General features: G+C 42.0%; 2 protein-coding genes and 1 non-coding gene across 5 annotated transcripts in view; 2 read left to right on the top strand and 1 right to left on the bottom strand.

The window, feature by feature from the left end:
- Positions 1-10,262, bottom strand: part of alpk1 (alpha-kinase 1) — a 22,278-nt gene extending 12,016 nt beyond the window's left edge. Inside the window, exons 1-7 of one of the 3 annotated variants that reach the window (XM_067447674.1) lie at positions 9,901-10,262; positions 4,694-4,791; positions 4,458-4,612; positions 2,151-2,349; positions 1,946-2,005; positions 1,786-1,872; positions 1,537-1,613 (exon numbers count right to left, since the gene is read on the bottom strand). In XM_067447674.1, coding sequence (XP_067303775.1) covers positions 1,537-1,613; positions 1,786-1,872; positions 1,946-2,005; positions 2,151-2,349; positions 4,458-4,612; positions 4,694-4,790 — 675 coding nt within the window. In that variant the 5' untranslated portion in view covers position 4,791; positions 9,901-10,262. Of the gene's footprint in view, positions 1-1,536; positions 1,614-1,785; positions 1,873-1,945; positions 2,006-2,150; positions 2,350-4,457; positions 4,613-4,693; positions 4,792-8,204; positions 8,267-9,900 lie in introns of those variants that run through there. The other 2 variants (XM_067447675.1, XM_067447676.1) reach the window with 2 other exon arrangements.
- Positions 5,479-19,351, top strand: LOC137078452 (uncharacterized). Its single transcript, XM_067445775.1, has 3 exons — positions 5,479-5,567; positions 17,435-19,235; positions 19,346-19,351. The coding sequence occupies exons 1-3, from the start codon at positions 5,479-5,481 to the stop codon at positions 19,349-19,351; spliced, it is 1,896 nt and encodes a 631-aa protein (XP_067301876.1).
- On the top strand, positions 10,317-10,407 carry trnar-ucu (transfer RNA arginine (anticodon UCU)). Its single transcript is given in 2 exon segments — positions 10,317-10,353; positions 10,372-10,407. It is a non-coding gene; the product is annotated as a tRNA-Arg (tRNA).
- Positions 19,352-19,560: the final 209 nt, after the last annotated feature.

A 19,560-nucleotide genomic window follows, 5' to 3' on the forward strand; every position in this document is an offset into this window, starting at 1 on the left:
TGGAGAAGAGCGATATAACTAAAGCTGATTGAAGTTGATTGACTGACCCTAACCTTGACCCTAACCCTGACCCTAAACATTGACACTGACCCTAACCCTGATGCTAAACCTTGACCTTAACCCTGACCCTAAACATTGACACTGACCCTAACCCTGATGCTAAACCTTGACCCTAAACCTGACCCTAACCATTGACACTGACCCTAACCCTGATGCTAAACCTTGACCCTAACCCTGACCCTAAACATTGACACTGACCCTAACCCTGATGCTAAACCTTGACCCTAACCCTGACCCTAAACATTGACACTGACCCTAACCCTGATGCTAAACCTTGACCCTAAACATTGACACTGACCCTAACCCTGATGCTAAACCTTGACCCTAAACCTGACCCTAACCATTGACACTGACCCTAACCCTGATGCTAAACCTTGACCCTAACCCTGACCCTAAACATTGACACTGACCCTAACCCTGATGCTAAACCTTGACCCTAACCCTGACCCTAAACATTGACACTGACCCTAACCCTGATGCTAAACCTTGACCCTAACCCTGACCCTAAACATTGACACTGACCCTAACCCTGATGCTAAACCTTGACCCTAAACATTGACACTGACCCTAAACCTGATGCTAAACCTTGACCCTAAACCTGACCCTAACCATTGACACTGACCCTAACCCTGATGCTAAATCTTGACCCTAACCCTGACCCTAAACATTGACACTGACCCTAACCCTGATGCTAAACCTTGACCCTAACCCTGACCCTAAACATTGACACTGACCCTAACCCTGATGCTAAACCTTGACCCTAATCCCTGACCCTAACCATAGACACTGACCCTAACCCTGATGCTAAACCTTGACCCTAACCCTGACCCTAAACATTGACACTGACCTTAACCCTGATGCTAAACCTTGACCCTAACCCTGACCCTAACCATTGACACTGACCCTAACCCTGATGCTAAACCTTGACCCTAACCCTGACCCTAAACATTGACACTGACCCTAACCCTGATGCTAAACCTTGACCCTAACCCTAAACATTGACACTGACCCTAACCCTAACCCTGATGCTAAACCTTGACCCTAACCCTGACCCTAAACATTGACACTGACCCTAACCCTGATGCTAAACCTTGACCCTAACCCTTGACCCCAACCCTGACCCTAAACATTGACACTGACCCTAACCCTGATATTAAACCTTGACCCTAACCCTGACCCTAAACATTGACATTGACACTGACCCTAAGCCTGATGGTCAACCTTGACCCTAAACCTTGACCCCAACCCTGACCCTAAACATTGACCCTGACTCTAAAGCTTGAACCTGACACTAAACCTGAGGCTAACCTTGACTTTGACCCTAAACCTTGACCCTAACCCTGACCCTGAGAACAGACTCAAGACCATGACTGATGTTCACACACACACACACACACACACACACACACACACACACACACTGACCCTGCCGTGATAGAGGTCAACGGTGTCTAAGAGTGTGAAGTGTGTCCAAACCTTCTTATCTGGCTGTGGAAGAGCATAAAAGCCAATCAGAGACGCCCACATGAGTTCAGCAGCCTCAGACCACAGACCTACAACACACACACACAAACACACACACAAAGAGCATGAAGACTAGACATGTATCAAAGGTCATAGATGTTTTTCAAAAAACTTGTTCATGTCTCTTACGCATAATCTTAAAAAATTCAGATTAAGCAGTGATTTCTCTCATTTTAACCCTTTATTGGGTTAGTTCCTCACCGAGCGTTTGCAGCACCTGACCGCGCACCTGAAGACTGACCGCTTGCACCAGCGTCTGGTCACTGGCCTTCCCATACGTCCAAGAGCCTGAATCACAGTTCAGCCAGAGTCAGAAACAACACACGACAGAGGAGAGGATGGGGAATGGAAGCAGACGCACCTGTTGAACCGTTGTTATTGATCAGACTGCTGAGAATAAACTCAGCCTTCTGCAGTTTACCTGCAGCACAACACAACAGACAATCAGCTAAACACTGACCCACCCGACAGGGAGCGCTCTGGACACATGCTAGTAAAGGGTATAAAGGCTATGGATGCTCAGAGAACACTGACAGGGAGCGTCCTGTAGAGGCGAGTGAGCTCACCGGTGTTCAGATAGACCCGAGCCTGTCGGATGATGACCTGAGGGGCGATGGGAACGTCCGGGTAACGTCTGTGCAACGCTTTAGCAATCTTCAGCAGGACAAGCGAGCCGTCCATCCAGTACAGAAGCCGGTCGAGCAGGAAGACGGCAGCGAAGGCCCAGCGCGGCTCATCGGCTGCAATGCTGTCCCTGAGGAACACCTGGAATCAGAGACTGGGATTAGGGACTGGGATCAGAAACTGGGATTAGGGACTGGAATCAGAGTCTGGGATTAGAGACTGGAATCAGAGACTGGGGTTAGGGACTGGAATCAGAGACTGGGGTTAGGGACTGGGATCAGAGTCTGGGATTAGAGACTGGAATCAGAGACTGGGGTTAGGGACTGGAATCAGAGACTGGGGTTAGGGACTGGGATTAGGGACTGGAATCAGAGACTGGGATTAGAGACTGGAATCAGAGACTGGGGTTAGGGACTGGAATCAGAGACTGGGGTTAGGGACTGGAATCAGAGACTGGGGTTAGAGACTGGGATTAGGGACTGGAATCAGAGACTGGTATCAGAGACTGGGATTAGAGACTGGAATCAGAGACTGGGGTTAGGGACTGGAATCAGAGACTGGGGTTAGGGACTGGAATCAAAGACTGGTATCAGAGACTGGGATTAGAGACTGGAATCAGAGACTGGGGTTAGAGACTGGAATCAGAGACTGGGGTTAGGGACTGGAATCAGAGACTGGGGTTAGGGACTGGGATTAGGGACTGGAATCAGAGACTGGTATCAGAGACTGGGATTAGAGACTGGAATCAGAGACTGGGGTTCGGGACTGGAATCAGAGACTGGGGTTAGGGACTGGAATCAGAGACTGGGGTTAGGGACTGGAATCAGAGACTGGGGTTAGGGACTGGAATCAGAGACTGGGATCAGGGACTGGTATCAGAGACTGGGATCAGGGACTGGGGTTAGGGACTGGAATCAGAGACTGGGGTTAGGGACTGGAATCAGAGACTGGGGTTAGGGACTGGAATCAGAGACTGGGGTTAGGGACTGGGATCAGAAACTGGGATTAGGGACTGGAATCAGAGTCTGGGATTAGAGACTGGAATCAGAGACTGGGGTTAGGGACTGGAATCAGAGACTGGGGTTAGGGACTGGGATTAGGGACTGGGATTAGGGACTGGAATCAGAGTCTGGGATTAGAGACTGGAATCAGAGACTGGGGTTAGGGACTGGAATCAGAGTCTGGGATTAGAGACTGGAATCAGAGACTGGGGTTAGGGACTGGAATCAGAGACTGGGGTTAGGGACTGGGATTAGGGACTGGGATTAGGGACTGGAATCAGAGACTGGGATTAGAGACTGGAATCAGAGACTGGGGTTAGGGACTGGAATCAGAGTCTTGGATTAGGGACTGGAATTAGAGTCTGGGATTAGAGACTGGAATCAGAGACTGGGGTTAGGGACTGGAATCAGAGACTGGGGTTAGGGACTGGGATTAGGGACTGGGATCAGAGACTAGAGTTAGAGACTGGAATCAGAGACTAGAGTTAGGGACTGGAATCAGAGACTAGAGTTAGGGACTGGAATCAGAGACTGGGATTAGGGACTGGAATCAGAGACTGGGATTAGGGACTGGAATCAGAGACTAGAGTTAGGGACTGGAATCAGAGACTAGAGTTAGGGACTGGAATCAGAGACTGGGATTAGGGACTGGAATCAGAGACTGGGATTAGGGACTGGAATCAGAGACTGGGGTTAGGGACTGGAATCAGAGACTGGGATTAGGGACTGGAATCAGAGACTGGGGTTAGGGACTGGAATCAGAGACTGGGATTAGGGACTGGAATCAGAGACTGGGGTTAGGGACTGGAATCAGAGACTGGGATTAGGGACTGGAATCAGAGACTGGGGTTAGGGACTGGAATCAGAGACTGGGATTAGGGACTGGAATCAGAGACTGGGATTAGGGACTGGAATCAGAGACTGGGATTAGGGACTGGAATCAGAGACTGGGGTTAGGGACTGGAATCAGAGACTGGGGTTAGGGACTGGAATCAGAGACTGGGATTAGGGACTGGAATCAGAGACTGGGGTTAGGGACTGGAATCAGAGACTGGGATTAGGGACTGGAATCAGAGACTGGGGTTAGGGACTGGAATCAGAGACTGGGATTAGGGACTGGAATCAGAGACTGGGATTAGGGACTGGAATCAGAGACTGGGATTAGGGACTGGAATCAGAGACTGGGATTAGGGACTGGAATCAGAGACTGGAGCAGTTATCCACCATGAGCGGCGGTGCGATTGTTACCAGTAACTGCGGCAGATGCTTCCTGACGAGGTCCGACGAGTTAATCTTGTCCTCAGACGTCACAGACTGCTTGTACTGCCACTTCTCCTCCACAAACGGCCACTTTTGGTCTGCCGCCTCCTCTAGGAGCGCGCTGAGTTCGTCCGGAAGCGACCCTAAGCAAATAACAAACAAAAAGCAGATTGTGTACCCATGTCTGCATTGTAAACCTGAGGGCAGCTGTGGTGTGTGATTACCTTGGCGGAGCGGGGGCGTGGCGGTGTCTTTCTCTGGTCCGGCGACTGCATACCTCAGGCACTCCTGCAGCAGCAGCGCCACCTCCTGGCCACTCATGCTGACACACACAGAATCACACACACACCAGTGTTCATACAGGTGCTGGTCATATAATTACAATATCATCAAAAAGTTCCTTTTTTCACCAATTCCATTCCAAAAAAACAAAACTTGTATATTCATTCTTTGCACACATACTGATATATTTCAAATGTTTAATTTCTTTTAATTTTGATGATTATAACTGACAACTAAGGACAATTCTAAATTCAGTATCTTAGAAAATTAGAATATGGTGAAAAGGTTCAATATTGAAGACACACAATATAAAGAGTTTCGGTTCCTTTGGTCGCCTTTGGCTTGGCTTGCTCAATTGGGGACACTAGAATTATGATCCAAATGATTCAACTAAATATACAAATAACATTAATGAATGAGGTCTTATTTAATTCTATAAACTCTATTACTGATCTGCCAACATTGTCTCTCTATGATAAATTAAAATAAGCTGATAACATCACTGTTTACTCCAGAACGACTGTACAGCCAAATCTAATTCTGCTGCAGTATTGTCCTGTTTAACACTGAAGCTGCTCTGACACAATCGGCGCTGGAGAAGAGCGATATCAATAAAGCTGATTGATTGATTGACACCTGGTGTCACACTCTAATCAGCTAATGAACTCAAAACACCTGGGAAGGCCCTCAAATGGTCTCTCAGTCTAGTTCTGTCGGCGACACTATCATGACGACCATTGACACCTTGCGCACAGAGGGCGAGACACAAAAGGTCACTGCAAAAGAGGCTGGCTGTTCTCAGAGCTCTGTGTCCAAGTAAATTAATAGAGAGGCGAAGGGAAGGAAAAGATGTGGTAGAAAAAAGTGTACGAGCAATAGGGATAACCGCGCCTTGGAGAGGATTGTGAAACAAAACCCATTCAAAAATGTGGGGGAGATTCACAAAGAGTGGACTGCAGCTGGAGTCAGTGCTTTAAGAACCGCTGCGCACAGACGTCTGCAGGACACGGGTTTGGGCTTCGCATTCCTTCTGTCAAGCCACTCTTAAACAACAGAAGTGTCAGAAGCGTCTTGCCTGGGCTAAAGACAAAAAGGACTGCTGAGAGTAGGGCTGGGACGGTATGGATTTTTTTTAACCGCGGTTGAAAAGCAAGAAATTCCCGCGGTTCAGCGGTAAACCGCTTTTAAACCCATGATATACAAAAAAAGGGGGGAAAAAGACGTGCAACAGGCGTGGCGCTGCGCCCCTCTTGCGTGTTTTGTTGTGAATGCCACACACACATTAATCTTTTTGTATAGTTTGCTCTGTAAATTAAATTGAGAGTATAACTAATGCATGTATGCTATTTTAAATACTGTGCTGTATTCCAGATATATATAGCCTACATTTTACGATAATAGCGCAAACATCCATTTCATAAGCATGTGAAATCCGTGACTCGGTCAGTAAAACAACACATAGGCTACAGCCTGTAAAACATTTAAATTATTATACGTAAATAATGGTAATCTTAAGAATATAAGAAAATTACATATTTGTTTTATAGCCCATTGCCCCGCAAAGATGCGTCATGCCGGTCTGCATGAATGTGTCTGAATGTGGGACACGAGCTGGATACACCGTCGCGAATATCTTCGTCTTCATGTTTTCTCCTGATGCTGCAAAGCAACACTTGTTGTAAAACGTCTGAAGAGAGAATTTTATCTTCCACAGGGTCAAGACATTTAGGCTGTGTTTGATTATCACTGCTAGAGAAAACGAAAGTCCAACCGCTGGGTGCACGTGAACTGCGCTACTCAAATAAACTTGACGCGTCTCAAGTCTAATAAGCACTAACTGTGTTAAATAATATTTCGTCCTACCGTATTTTCTACTTTACCACATTAAAAGATGTGAACGGGTGCAATAGACAAAAACGAAAGCAAACGAAAGGAAGAAACGTTTATAATTCCCTGCAAAAATGAGTGCGCCGCGAGTGAAGGTTTAGGAAAAGAAACGAGAGGTCCCGTGGGGTAACGTTAGGCCTATTGTTAAAATTCACGGAAATCTAAATATCGGATGAGCAGATTGCAAAACAGAATTTAAAAACTGCCAAATCTTAGATTGGGCTCAGCCTCCCTCTCTCATTCGGCATGAGTCCAGGGCTGCGATGCAACATCTGCAAATCTGTTTCCCTTAAACGCTCTGTGCTTCACCTCTGTGGTAAAAATCACGTAAAACCGCGTTTGCATAAAAAACACTGGGTCAATATTATAGTTAAGCAGAAAATAGTATGAAAGGAGATATTAAAATGAAAAGTGCACACCTCCTCCTAAATGAAAGCGGGCACATTTTCCCCTCAGGTGCGAACTAGCGCGGATGAGCTCTTATTCGGGTTAGTAAAATAACAAAATGTAGTTTTTAAGTAGAAAATATATTTATGTAAAGAGATAAAATACAGCCTATAGTAACTTATATCTTTTTATACAAATAAAAAAAATCACAATAAAGTGAACATGTAAACCTTTTTTTGTTTTTATTTGCGGTGATGGCGGTGGCGATCTCAGACCCGCGGTAGGCATCACGTGACCGCGGTATTGCGGTAAAACGGTAACCGCCCCAGGCCTAGCTGACAGGGCCAAAGTTATGCTCTCTGACGAAAGTAAGTTTTGCGTAATCAGTATTGAGTGCTAAACATGCTCATACTTTTTATATTCATACTTTCAGCTGGCCAAGATTTCTAAAAACCCTTTCTTTGTTTTCGTCTTGAGTAATATTCAAGTTTTCTGAGATACTGAATTTGGGATTTTCCTTAGTTGTCAATTATAATCATTAAAATTAAAATAAATAAACATTTGAAATATATCAGTCTGTGTTTAATGAATGAATATAATATACAAGTTTCACTTTTTGAATGGAATTAGTGAAATAAATCAACTTTTTGATGATCTTCTAATTATATGACCCGCAGCTGTACAGCGCCAGGATCTCACCAGTATGGAAGCCCGGTTCCACCACTACATAATAAAAAGAGTAAGTGCGACTTTTTCTCTCAGAATTCTGACTTTTTTTCTTGCAATTTCCGAGATATAAAGTCTTTGGTATATTACAATAACTTTTGAGTCATAGGCTAGTTATGACATAAAACATCGAAATTATAACATCCTATGCCATAACTATGTTTAAAAAGTCAGTCAAAAATTATGACTTTTCATAAAAGTTAAGTAATTTGTCATCATTTTGACTTTCTATGTGAATCAAAATTTCCACATTTTTTTTAATACATTTTAGAATTTAAACTGCTGTCCTAATTATGTTGAACAAAAGCATGATTTGTTCCTTAAGTGGTGGAACTCAAATGTAAGTTTCCAATCGAGTCGAATCATTGTTTAAAGGCACAACATGACTTTTTAAAATGAAAATGTCCAAAACCCACTGGAGAAGTGTTATATATTTTGTTGACGTGTACATACATTATCCTAAATGTTTCTAAGAGAGTGTAAATCCCGAGGAATGTGAAATGTGTCGCCCATCAGTGACATCATCATCACTCCGGTGTTATTGTGCAGTAACCATGGCAACACTATCGCCGCTTTAATATCTAGGGCTGGTCGATTCCGAAATTTTTGGAATCGATTCCGATTCCAATTCCTGTTTCCGGAATCGACGGAGTCGATTCCAAGAATCGATTCCCCACTGTTGTTTTCGATTCCTTTTCGATTCTTCTTTTTTTAACAAAATCGATGGTGAACCTAGTTCCGGAGTGACCGCAGGATACAAGGATGGAGAAAGTATCCTTCTCTGAAATTTTATTTGTAAAATGATGATACGTTTCCATAACTCTGATGAATTTTAAATGATGGATTCTCCTGAAATGGCCCATATAGCCCAGAAGTAAATGCGATTTAGCCTAATAAATCAAAAGGATAGCACATTATTCATGGATGTGCATTTATTGCATGTTTAAAACTACATGACATGTCTAAAATGCATGTGCACAGTTAAGTTAAATGACTACATTCAAATAAGTGCTTGCACAGAATGTACGAGGCAATATAACCACAATATTAAAGAAAAAAAATTATATAAGAGTGCGCAGTTTATTTGTCAATCAGATGCGCGAGCAAGTTGCGTTCATTACTATAGCAACATAGACTCGGTCATTAAGCTGTACTAGGTGCATTTTCTTTCAGTTATCAATGGATTAATGAAAATAAAAGAAAATAGAAAATTAAAATAAGACCCTCACATCTGCATCTGTAAGCAGCGCTCAAAACCTACCGTTGTGGAATACAGAACCATTTCACAATTTAAAATTATGGAGTTTTTGTGTGCAAAATGTAGCAAACTTGTCCAGGATGCAGCATCACAGAAGGAAACAATGACAATAAACACTATTAAACTAAGTGAAGGAAAGGTATAGTAATAATCAGCGATATGCGTTCTCATATGGCTCGATTTGAACGTTTCATACCATAAAAATAAGTAGTTTGAATTACGTTCTAGTGACGTCATCACACAATGACGCAAAAAAACGCTGAATTGCTTTATTTTTAACTCGTAATTTGAAACTAAGTGTTCAAAAGAACCTTTTGCAAAAAATAAATAGACTTCCAATCATTATTAGTAAGCGAGAGACAAGTGAATAAAGAGGAGTCGATTCCCCGAGATGGAATCGATTCCAAACGTTGGAATCGACTCTCGATTCCCAACGCCTTGGAATCGAGGAATCGATTCTTTTTGGAATCGATTCCCAGCCCTATTAATATCTGATGTGTTTATTAGACTCTGTTTGGATCATTGATGGACAGAAACTGATGATTGTTCTCCAGCTCAGCACAGTTAGTCTTATTGTTTAAATCTGCTGTTGTTGATTTACCGCTCAGAGTGCCGCCTAATATGATCTCGCTCACTGCAGTGTGAAAAAGTGTCTCATATTATTATAACATTTCTCTAACACACTCGTGTGTGTGTGTGTGATGATAAAACTCAAAAGGAGGAGTCGAGACGCATTTGTGTTGAATAAGCGACCGCTAGCGGCGGAAAATCACATATTGTGCATTTAATGTTTCAGACACGTTTAAACTTCCAAGCCCGTTCCACGACATAACATTACACATAACAACAGTAAAGAACGGGTTAAAACAACACATAATACCGTGTTTTTACCTCAAACAAGTCCACCGGTAGGTTATCAGAGTAAAACGCACAACACAACAGGAACGTCCATTAACCCGCTCTCATCCATGAGTTATCGTCGCTACAGGTTCATTAGCATACAATACACGCTATTCATAAACCTCGTTTGTTTGTTTATGTTAAGAAAGTTAACCGTGTAAACAATTTCGGACCCGTTCCGTGTTCCTTTCGCTTCCGTGTGACGTGTCCCAGCGTCTCAGCCAATCACAGCACGGACACGAGACTAAACGCAAACAACACGGATCGAAATTAACATGTCAGAGATTAATATTCCTAATGTTACAGATTAATAAGCATTAAAGACAGATATTGAAAAACCGCACTGAAGCTGGTTACCGTGTCGCTGAAGGGAATAAAGGGTGTAATATTCACGCCGATCAACAGGTGGCTCCGTGGCGCAATGGATAGCGCATTGGACTTCTAGGCATATCTAGCGATGTGATTCAAAGGTTGTGGGTTCGAGTCCCACCGGAGTCGCACTTTTTAATTATAAAATAATGATAATATTATAATGCAGCCAAACGAGTCCAGATATTATATTTAAATATTATAAAGCTTTGTTGATATTTGATAGATAATGCACACACTGGCTCAGATGACTCATCCGGGGCGTTTTTCTTTCCTTGCTGTTTCTGTATGTCTGTAACGACCTCGTGTGTGTGTGTGTGTGTGTGTGTGTGTGTGTGTGTGTGTGTGTGTGTGTGTGTGTGTGTGTGTGTGTGTGTGTGTGTGACAGAGAAAAAATCTAACCACTAAAGAATCATAATATAAAATAATTACCATCGCCTGTTATCAGTCTCGCCTGTGCTATCACCTGCGGTCCAGCAGAGGGCAGTGTCTGCTCACGGGCTGTCATCCCAATCGGAAATAAACCAATTAAATAAAGCTTAAAAAAATATAACGAGCTGAAAATTATTTTAAAATAAAATAAAAATAAAACTAATAAAATGTATGAGCTTAAAATAAAATAAGCTTAATAGTGTATACAGTTATATTAAATTAAAACAAAAAAGCAACAAATTAAAGCTCAATTGAAAACCTATCCTTTCCCCCCGGCATTTTAATAGCATTATATTTCTGTCTGACTGTTTGTTTGGTTTATTTATTTATTTTTCATGTGTTTTTTTATTCTATCTTTATCATTTTAATCTGTATATTTTCTTTACTCTGCAGCACTCTGGATAGCTTTGCTGTGTTTAAATGTGCTATATAAATAAAATGTACCTAAATAAAAAACAAGTATTAAAGGAAATAACATTTAAAAAAATAGTATTAAAATTAGCTTATAATAAGCTAAAATAAATAAGCTAATAATAAAACAAATACAACAAATACATGTTTAAACAGGCTGAACTAGACAGCTAAATAAATCAATCCGAATTAAATAATGTTGATGACCGATAATAAATTAAGATAATATTGTGACTATAATTAATAAAGGTGTATTATATAAATACTATATATGTTGAATATGTGTAAGTCCAGCCGTCAGACCTCCGCTCATCTTCACACACAGGTAAGTCCCCTGATGTCTGATCTGAAAGCGTTAGTTCAGCCAGTAGTGTGAATAGTGTGATTAATTCCTCCTGTGGTTGGCCAGCCGTCAGACCTCCGCTCATCTTCACACACAGATGAAGAGATTAGTGTTGACATCCCATGGCTCAGAAAGGCCTTCATTGACACCAATCCCTTTGATTTTAGTTGAAGTATTATTTATTTTAGTTTTAGTATTACATGTACTGAGGGACCACACAGACCAATTTTGCTCATGAGTCAGATGAATTAGGTATAATGACATAAAACACACAGATTTAAGATGATACACATCGCGATTGATAGATGGAGAACATCAAACAGTCCAGCACCCCAAACCACAGTCTTCCCTTAGGACCAGTTAGGGCCATACGCTTTACTCAGTCTGTGTTCAATTTATAATTCGAGAAGATATTACTCCAAAGGTCAGGATGATTCCACCACCAAGTTCATCTGGAAGAGAAGGCCTCAGTGTCTGAAACATAGCTTTGGTTTAGCGCCAGGTCAAACAGTAGTTGAGATCAACTCTCTCCATTCCATCTTCTCAGATGTATAATCCCCGCAGTACTCCAGAACTGCCCAGAACACAAACCCTAGAAACATTCAAACAAACCAGCGGCCCATAACGATATAGCAAAGCAGTGCTGTTATTCACCTGAGCATTAGGGGGCGCTCTGGTTGGAAACTGCTAGGGCGTACCTATTTAAGGGATCAGAGAAGGAGAATCAGTAGGAAGTTGACCCTAACCCTAACCTTCAGATGCTTACCTCATGGCTGTTGCCCTGGTTGAGGAACGTTATAGTTCTAGGCTCACCTGTAAGTGATTATTTGTTTGAGTTTTTCTGAGATGCTGTTAGTAAGAGGAAAGCTGTCACATACCCCTCCCCTTAAAGAATATTTTAAGCAGCTCCATAAAACTTTTTAATTTTCTCCACATGAAAAGTTTCAATTCCTTTTGAATCCTCCAACATTACTGCTTGGTAGTTAACATTGTTCAGCTTTGTCAGAGCTTTAGCTGGCCCTTGCCATTTCGGCACCCGTTTTGCCATATCGGACAGAGGGTGAGTATCCAGACCAAGTCTCCTTCTTCGAATGACGTTTCCTTCTTCGGTTATAGCACCTTGCTTGTCGTCCTTGAGCTTGACTAGTCTTCTCTTTTACTCGTTCAAAGAGTTCTTTCTGCCTCTCAACATTACCATAGGCCATATGATCAGGATTAGGCGGGTTTCGTAGGAGTCGTTCCAGGGGGCCTTTTTATTTTCAGCCCAAAGCAATCTCAGCTGGGGTCAGACCTGTACTTTCCTGCCACACCGTATTTATGGCATACCAGAACTCGGATATCCATCTATCCCATTGCCTGTGATTGTCCTTCACAAAGGAAGATATCATAGCCTTGAGAGTTCGATTGGTTCTTTCAGTAATATTAGTTTGTGGATGGTAAGCTGTCGTTATCTTCTGAATAATCCCCCAGCGCTTGCATGCATCATTCAGAAGTTATGCTGTAAACTGTGGCCCACGGTCTGAGACTAGGTATGTGGGTGTTCCCCATCGGGTGAAGATCTCCTTTATCAAGACATTAACAATGAGGTGAGTCTTGGCCGATCTCAGTGGAAATAATTCTACCCATTTACTGCAGTAGTCCACCACCACCATCCAGTATTCATTAGACTGTGAACTCTTTGGGAAGGGACCCATAAGATCAACCCCTAACATGTGGCCTGGCTCCACTACGGGTGTTGACTGCAGGTGACCGGACAGCTTGGATATTCTCGGTTTATAAATCTGGCACGTCTGACACGCTGTGCAAACATCCCTGCGTATCTCTGGCCAGTAAACAACATTGAGTAAGCGCCTCAATGTCTTCATCCGGCCCAGATGTCCACTCAAGGGATTGGAATGAGCAACTGCAAGAACTTCTCTCTTAATACCAATGGTATGATTACCTGCACAGTTTCCCCTTGATGTTGATTGGGCACACAACTAAATAAATAGTCATTTTGAATGACATAATGAATACGTGTTGGGTCTGTTACAGGTAACTTTGCGGTTTCCCACAAAGGCTGAAGTAAGGGATCTTGTTTCTGAGCAATTCCAATGTCATCCCAGCTGACCCGTAAATCCGGTGTTAGTTGCCTGACCCATAGCTATCTAACCTTTGACTTCCGGGAAAGGTATACTCAGAGAAAGTGTGTCTGGTTCCCCATTGCCCCTTTCGATATTTGACTGTGAAGTCCAAGCTTTGTAACCTCAGAGACCACCTAGTCAATCGAGATGTTAGTCGGGGATAGCTCAGGTGAATAATAGCATTGCTTTACTGAGAAGATATTAGTAACAGGAAAACTGTTACAATTTCCTCTCTCAAGACCAGTGTTGGGAACGTTACTTTAAAAAGTAATTAGTTATAGTTACGCACTACTTATTCCAAAAAGTTAGTTAACTGAATTACTCTATAATAAAAGTAACTCGTTACCAGGGAAAGTAACTATTTGCGTTACTGTAAAAAAAAGAAAAAAAAAGTAGCTATAAGTCATATAATTTTGATTTTCACAAGTCAGTTGAAATAACTTTTTTTAAAGGTTCAAATATGTAAAATAACTTGGATGTCCCCAATATTAAATGTTAATTGAATGAAATGGACACTAAATAGAATAAATTATTATTATACAATATTGTACACTAATCTACACTATTTTAATGTTGCTGTGGGACAATGTGGCGACACGTCTATCAAATTCAACACATTATTGTAAATATCAGTAATATAGTGGAACAATAAAACTAAATAGATTGTTTAGAACTGTAATATTTATTGCACAGACCCCAACTGGCCATCAAATAATCTAAAAATAAATGATGCTCCGTAAGAAAAGTCTACCAAAAATAGATAATAATAATAATAAATATATTAGCCTAATTTACATCGCCTAGACTCTTGGTAGTGCACATTACAATTCTAAAACTGTCACACCACTGGTAGACATACTGCAGCCTGCTTGAAGTATCTTCTTCCTCACAAAAGTAAACAGTTTAACAAGAAGTGCTCTCAAGTCTTGTTTGTATGGCGGGCTTATCAATTTTCTCACGAGAAAAACCTAGTTTTGGTCGCTTTAAAATCGTGGCTCTGTCTAATCCTTTGGCAGCGGAGCTCACGTTATCAATCGCGTTCACCGACGTGGAGAGAGACTTCCTGGGCAAGTTGCACGTTAAATAAACATTCTTACCTTTCACCTCAGCGAGGGAAAAGTAGCGCTTATACTTCCAGTGTGCGAAAGCTACCTTTGAAGTCATTGGACATGATGTCGCTCTGCCTCTGACTCTGACTCCTGATCGCTGTTCACATGCACACATGCATGTGTCACACACACACACACACACACACACACACACACACACACACACACACACACACACACACACACACACACACACACACACAGCTGCAGGTCCGCTTACAGAGAGCGCCTGTTTGGATGAAAACTGCTTCAGTGAGCTCAATTATAGTAACGCCGCATTTAGCAGTAATTTGTTTGATTACACGTTACTGAAACAATTAACGCCGTTAGTAACGCCGTTTATCTATAACGCAGTTATTCCCATCACTGCTCAAGACCCATAAAGGCACTAAAGACGTCATTACAGAGCAATTACAGGCCAATCTCAAATCTACCATTTCTATCAAAAATACTAGAAAAGGCCGTGTCTTCAGAATTATGTTCCTTTTTAGAAAGAAATGGCATCTGTGAGGATTGGGTTCATGAGCTCAAGGCTAGATTATTGTAATGCTCTACTGGGTGGTTGCCCTGCTCGCTTAATAAACAAACTCCAGCTGGTCCATGATAGATAGATAGATAGATAGATAGATAGATAGATAGATAGATAGATAGATAGATAGATAGATAGATAGATAGATAGATAGATAGATAGATTATTGTAATGCTCTACTGGGTGGTTGCCCTGCTCGCTTAATAAACAAACTCCAGCTGGTCCATGATTGATAGATAGATAGATAGATAGATAGATAGATAGATTATTGTAATGCTCTACTGGGTGGTTGCCCTGCTCGCTTAATAAACAAACTCCAGCTGGTCCAAACCGCAGCAGCTCGAGTTCTTACTAGAACCAGGAAGTATGATCATATTAGTCCAGTTCTGTCAACACTGCACTGGCTCCCTATTAAACATCGCAGACATTTTAAAATCCTGCTGATTACTCAAAGCACTAAATGGTTTAGCTCCAGTACTTAAGCGAGCTCTTAACACATTATACCCCATCACGTCTATTGCGGTCTCTAAACTCTGGCCAGTTGATCATACCTAGAATATCTATATCAACTGCAGGCGGTCGATCATTTTCCTATTTAGCTCCTAAACTGTGGAATAGTCTTCCTAGCATTTTTCAGGAAGCAGACACACTCTGTCAGTTTAAATCTAGACTAAAAACACATCTCTTTACTATGGCGTACACACAGAACATTATTAACTCTCATTATTCAGATCATTTGACTGATTGTTAGGCTGCATTAACTAGGTCAGCCAGAACCGGGAACACTTCCCATAACACCTGATGTACTCGTTACATCATAAAAAGAGTGACATCTACACTAATGTTAGTCTCTCTGTTTATCCCGAGGTTTATCCCGGATCTGGGCCCTGTCCGGATCGGATGGTGGACCTGCGTCTGGACATGACCAGCTCATCCTGGAGTGTCTGCTGAGCCGTGTCCATCGGTGTCTCCTCTGAATTTGCCTCACCGGCACGTCATGCTCAATAAACCCGTCTCCGCTGTAATAACTCCGATCTTTCATGTATTCATACTCTTGTGTAATCCACGCCCCATCCTAAATAAACCTGTCTCTTGCGTGATACCCTGAAATGTGGAATATTCTGCTCTAATCTGACCTCTGAGCTGTGCGGTGTCCAGAATAATAATCCTCCGCTGTGTGTTAATAGGCCAGAGGAGAACTGAGTCTGGTTTCTCTAAGGTTTATTTTTCTCCATCATGCCCTGATGGAGTTTCGGTTCCTTTGGTCGCCTTTGGCTTGGCTTGCTCAGTTGGGGACACTAACATTATGATCAGAGTTATTCAACTAAATATACAAATAACATTAATGAATGAGGTCTTCTTTAATGCTATAAACTATAATACTGATCTGCCAGCATTGTCTCTCTATGATAAATTAAAATAAGCTGATAACATCACTGTTTACTCCTGAACGACTGTACAGCCAAATCTAATTCTGCTGCAGTATTGTCCTGTTTAACACTGAAGCTGCTCTGACACAATCGGCGTTGGAGAAGAGCGATATAAATAAATTTGACTGATTGATAAATCGATTCACTGACTCATAACGGTTCGAAGCTTTGTTTTGAAATTGGCCATCACTATATGTCATATTTTGTTGTTTTTTTGTGCACTAACTCTATTCTGGCCTCTTCATCAATGATTGTAGAGCCGCTGTAGTGAGATGGGCTTTGTAACGACGTCTTTAGTGCCTTTATGGGTCTTGAGAGAGGAAATGACATTGGTGTCAATGAAGGCCTTTCTGAGCCATCGGATTTCAACACTAATATCTTCATCTGTGTGTGAAGATGAGCGGAGGTCTGACGGCTGGCCAACCACAGGAGGAATTAATCACACTATTTACATTTTAGGCTGAACTAACCCTTGAAGAATAATAATCCAGAGTCAAAAACTTGATGTTATTACTATAGCTCTATATTTATTTATTTTGACCAATAATCAAATCATTAAGTGCAGTACAGTAGTGTCCATGTTTTAATACGAGCCCAGAAACACCAATGCTGTTCCACTAAGAGGAAAGGCTCAGGTTTAACATAGAGGAAAGGCTTAGGAAAGTGTCTGGACTTTCAGTAGTGGTGGAGGTCAGTATTGATTATACTGAGGTCAGTATTGATTATACTGAGGTCAGTAGTGATTATACTGAGGTCAGTATTGAATATACTGAGGTCAGTATTGATCATACTGAGGTCAGTAGTGATCAAACTGAGGCCAGTATTGATTATACGGAGGTCAGTAGTGATTATACTGAGGTCAGTAGTGATCATACTGAGGTCAGTAGTGATTATACTGAGGTCAGTAGTGATCAAACTGAGGTCAGTAGTGATCATACTGAGGTCAGTAATGATCATACTGAGGTCAGTAGTGATCAAACTGAGGCCAGTATTGATTATACGGAGGTCAGTAGTGATTATACTGAGGTCAGTAGTGATCATACTGAGGTCAGTAGTGATCATATTGAGGTCAGTAGTGATCAAACTGAGGTCAGTAGTGATCATACTGAGGTCAGTAGTGATCATACTGAGGTCAGTAGTGATTATACTGAGGTCAGTAGTGATTATACTGAGGTCAGTAGTGATTATGCTGAGGTCAGTAGTGATTATGCTGAGGTCAGTAGTGATTATACTGAGGTCAGTAGTGATTATGCTGAGGTCAGTAGTGATTATACTGAGGTCAGTAGTGATTATGCTGAGGTCAGTAGTGATTATGCTGAGGTCATTAGTGATTACACGGAGGTCAGTAGTGATTATACTGAGGTCAGTAGTGATCATACTGAGGTCAGTAGTGATCATACTGAGGTCAGTAATGATCATACTGAGGTCAGTAGTGATCATACTGAGGTCAGTAGTGATCATACTGAGGTCAGTAGTGATTATACTGAGGTCAGTAGTGATTATGCTGAGGTCAGTAGTGATTATACTGAGGTCAGTAGTGATTATGCTGAGGTCAGTAGTGATTATGCTGAGGTCAGTAGTGATTACACGGAGGTCAGTAGTGATTATACTGAGGTCAGTAGTGATTATGCTGAGGTCAGTAGTGATTATGCTGAGGTCAGTAGTGATTATGCTGAGGTCAGTAGTGATTATACTGAGGTCAGTAGTGATTATGCTGAGGTCAGTAGTGATTATGCTGAGGTCAGTAGTGATTACACGGAGGTCAGTAGTGATTATACTGAGGTCAGTAGTGATTATACTGAGGTCAGTAGTGATTATACTGAGGTCAGTAGTGATTATGCTGAGGTCAGTAGTGATTATACAGAGGTCAGTAGTGATTATACGGAGGTCAGTAGTGATTATACGGAGGTCAGTAGTGATTATACTGAGGTCAGTAGTGATTATGCTGAGGTCAGTAGTGATCATACTGAGGTCAGTAGTGATTATGCTGAGGTCAGTAGTGATTACACGGAGGTCAGTAGTGATTATACTGAGGTCAGTAGTGATCATACTGAGGTCAGTAATGATCATACTGAGGTCAGTAGTGATCATACTGAGGTCAGTAGTGATTATACTGAGGTCAGTATTGATTATACGGAGGTCAGTAGTGATTATACTGAGGTCAGTAGTAATTATACTCAGGTCAGTAGTGATTATACTGAGGTCAGTAGTGATTATGCTGAGGTCAGTAGTGATTATACTGAGGTCAGTAGTGATTATGCTGAGGTCAGTAGTGATTATGCTGAGGTCAGTAGTGATTATACGGAGGTCAGTAGTGATTATACGGAGGTCAGTAGTGATTATACTGAGGTCAGTAGTGATTATACTGAGGTCAGTAGTGATTATGCTGAGGTCAGTAGTGATCATACTGAGGTCAGTAGTGATTATGCTGAGGTCAGTAGTGATTACGCTGAGGTCAGTAGTGATTATACTGAGGTCAGTAGTGATTATACTGAGGTCAGTAGTGATTATGCTGAGGTCAGTAGTGATCATACTGAGGTCAGTAGTGATTATGCTGAGGTCAGTAGTGATTACGCTGAGGTCAGTAGTGATTATACTGAGGTCAGTAGTGATCATACTGAGGTCAGTATTGATCATACTGAGGTCAGTAGTGATTATACTGAGGTCAGTATTGATTATACGGACGTCAGTATTGATTATACGGAGGTCAGTAGTGATTATACTGAGGTCAGTAGTGATTATACTCAGGTCAGTAGTGATTATACGGAGGTCAGTAGTGATTATACTGAGGGCAGGCTGATTTCAGGCTCGCTCCAGCTCTTTCCTGTATCCTTTGAAACACGTCTCCATTCGGGAGTTTCCTCCACTGCCCGGACAGTCCCTGAGAGATCAGTTTCTGCTGGAT

The sequence above is a fragment of the Pseudorasbora parva genome, chromosome 1, assembly GCF_024679245.1.
Source record: "Pseudorasbora parva isolate DD20220531a chromosome 1, ASM2467924v1, whole genome shotgun sequence".
In the NCBI taxonomy this organism is placed as follows: Eukaryota; Metazoa; Chordata; class Actinopteri; order Cypriniformes; family Gobionidae; genus Pseudorasbora; species Pseudorasbora parva.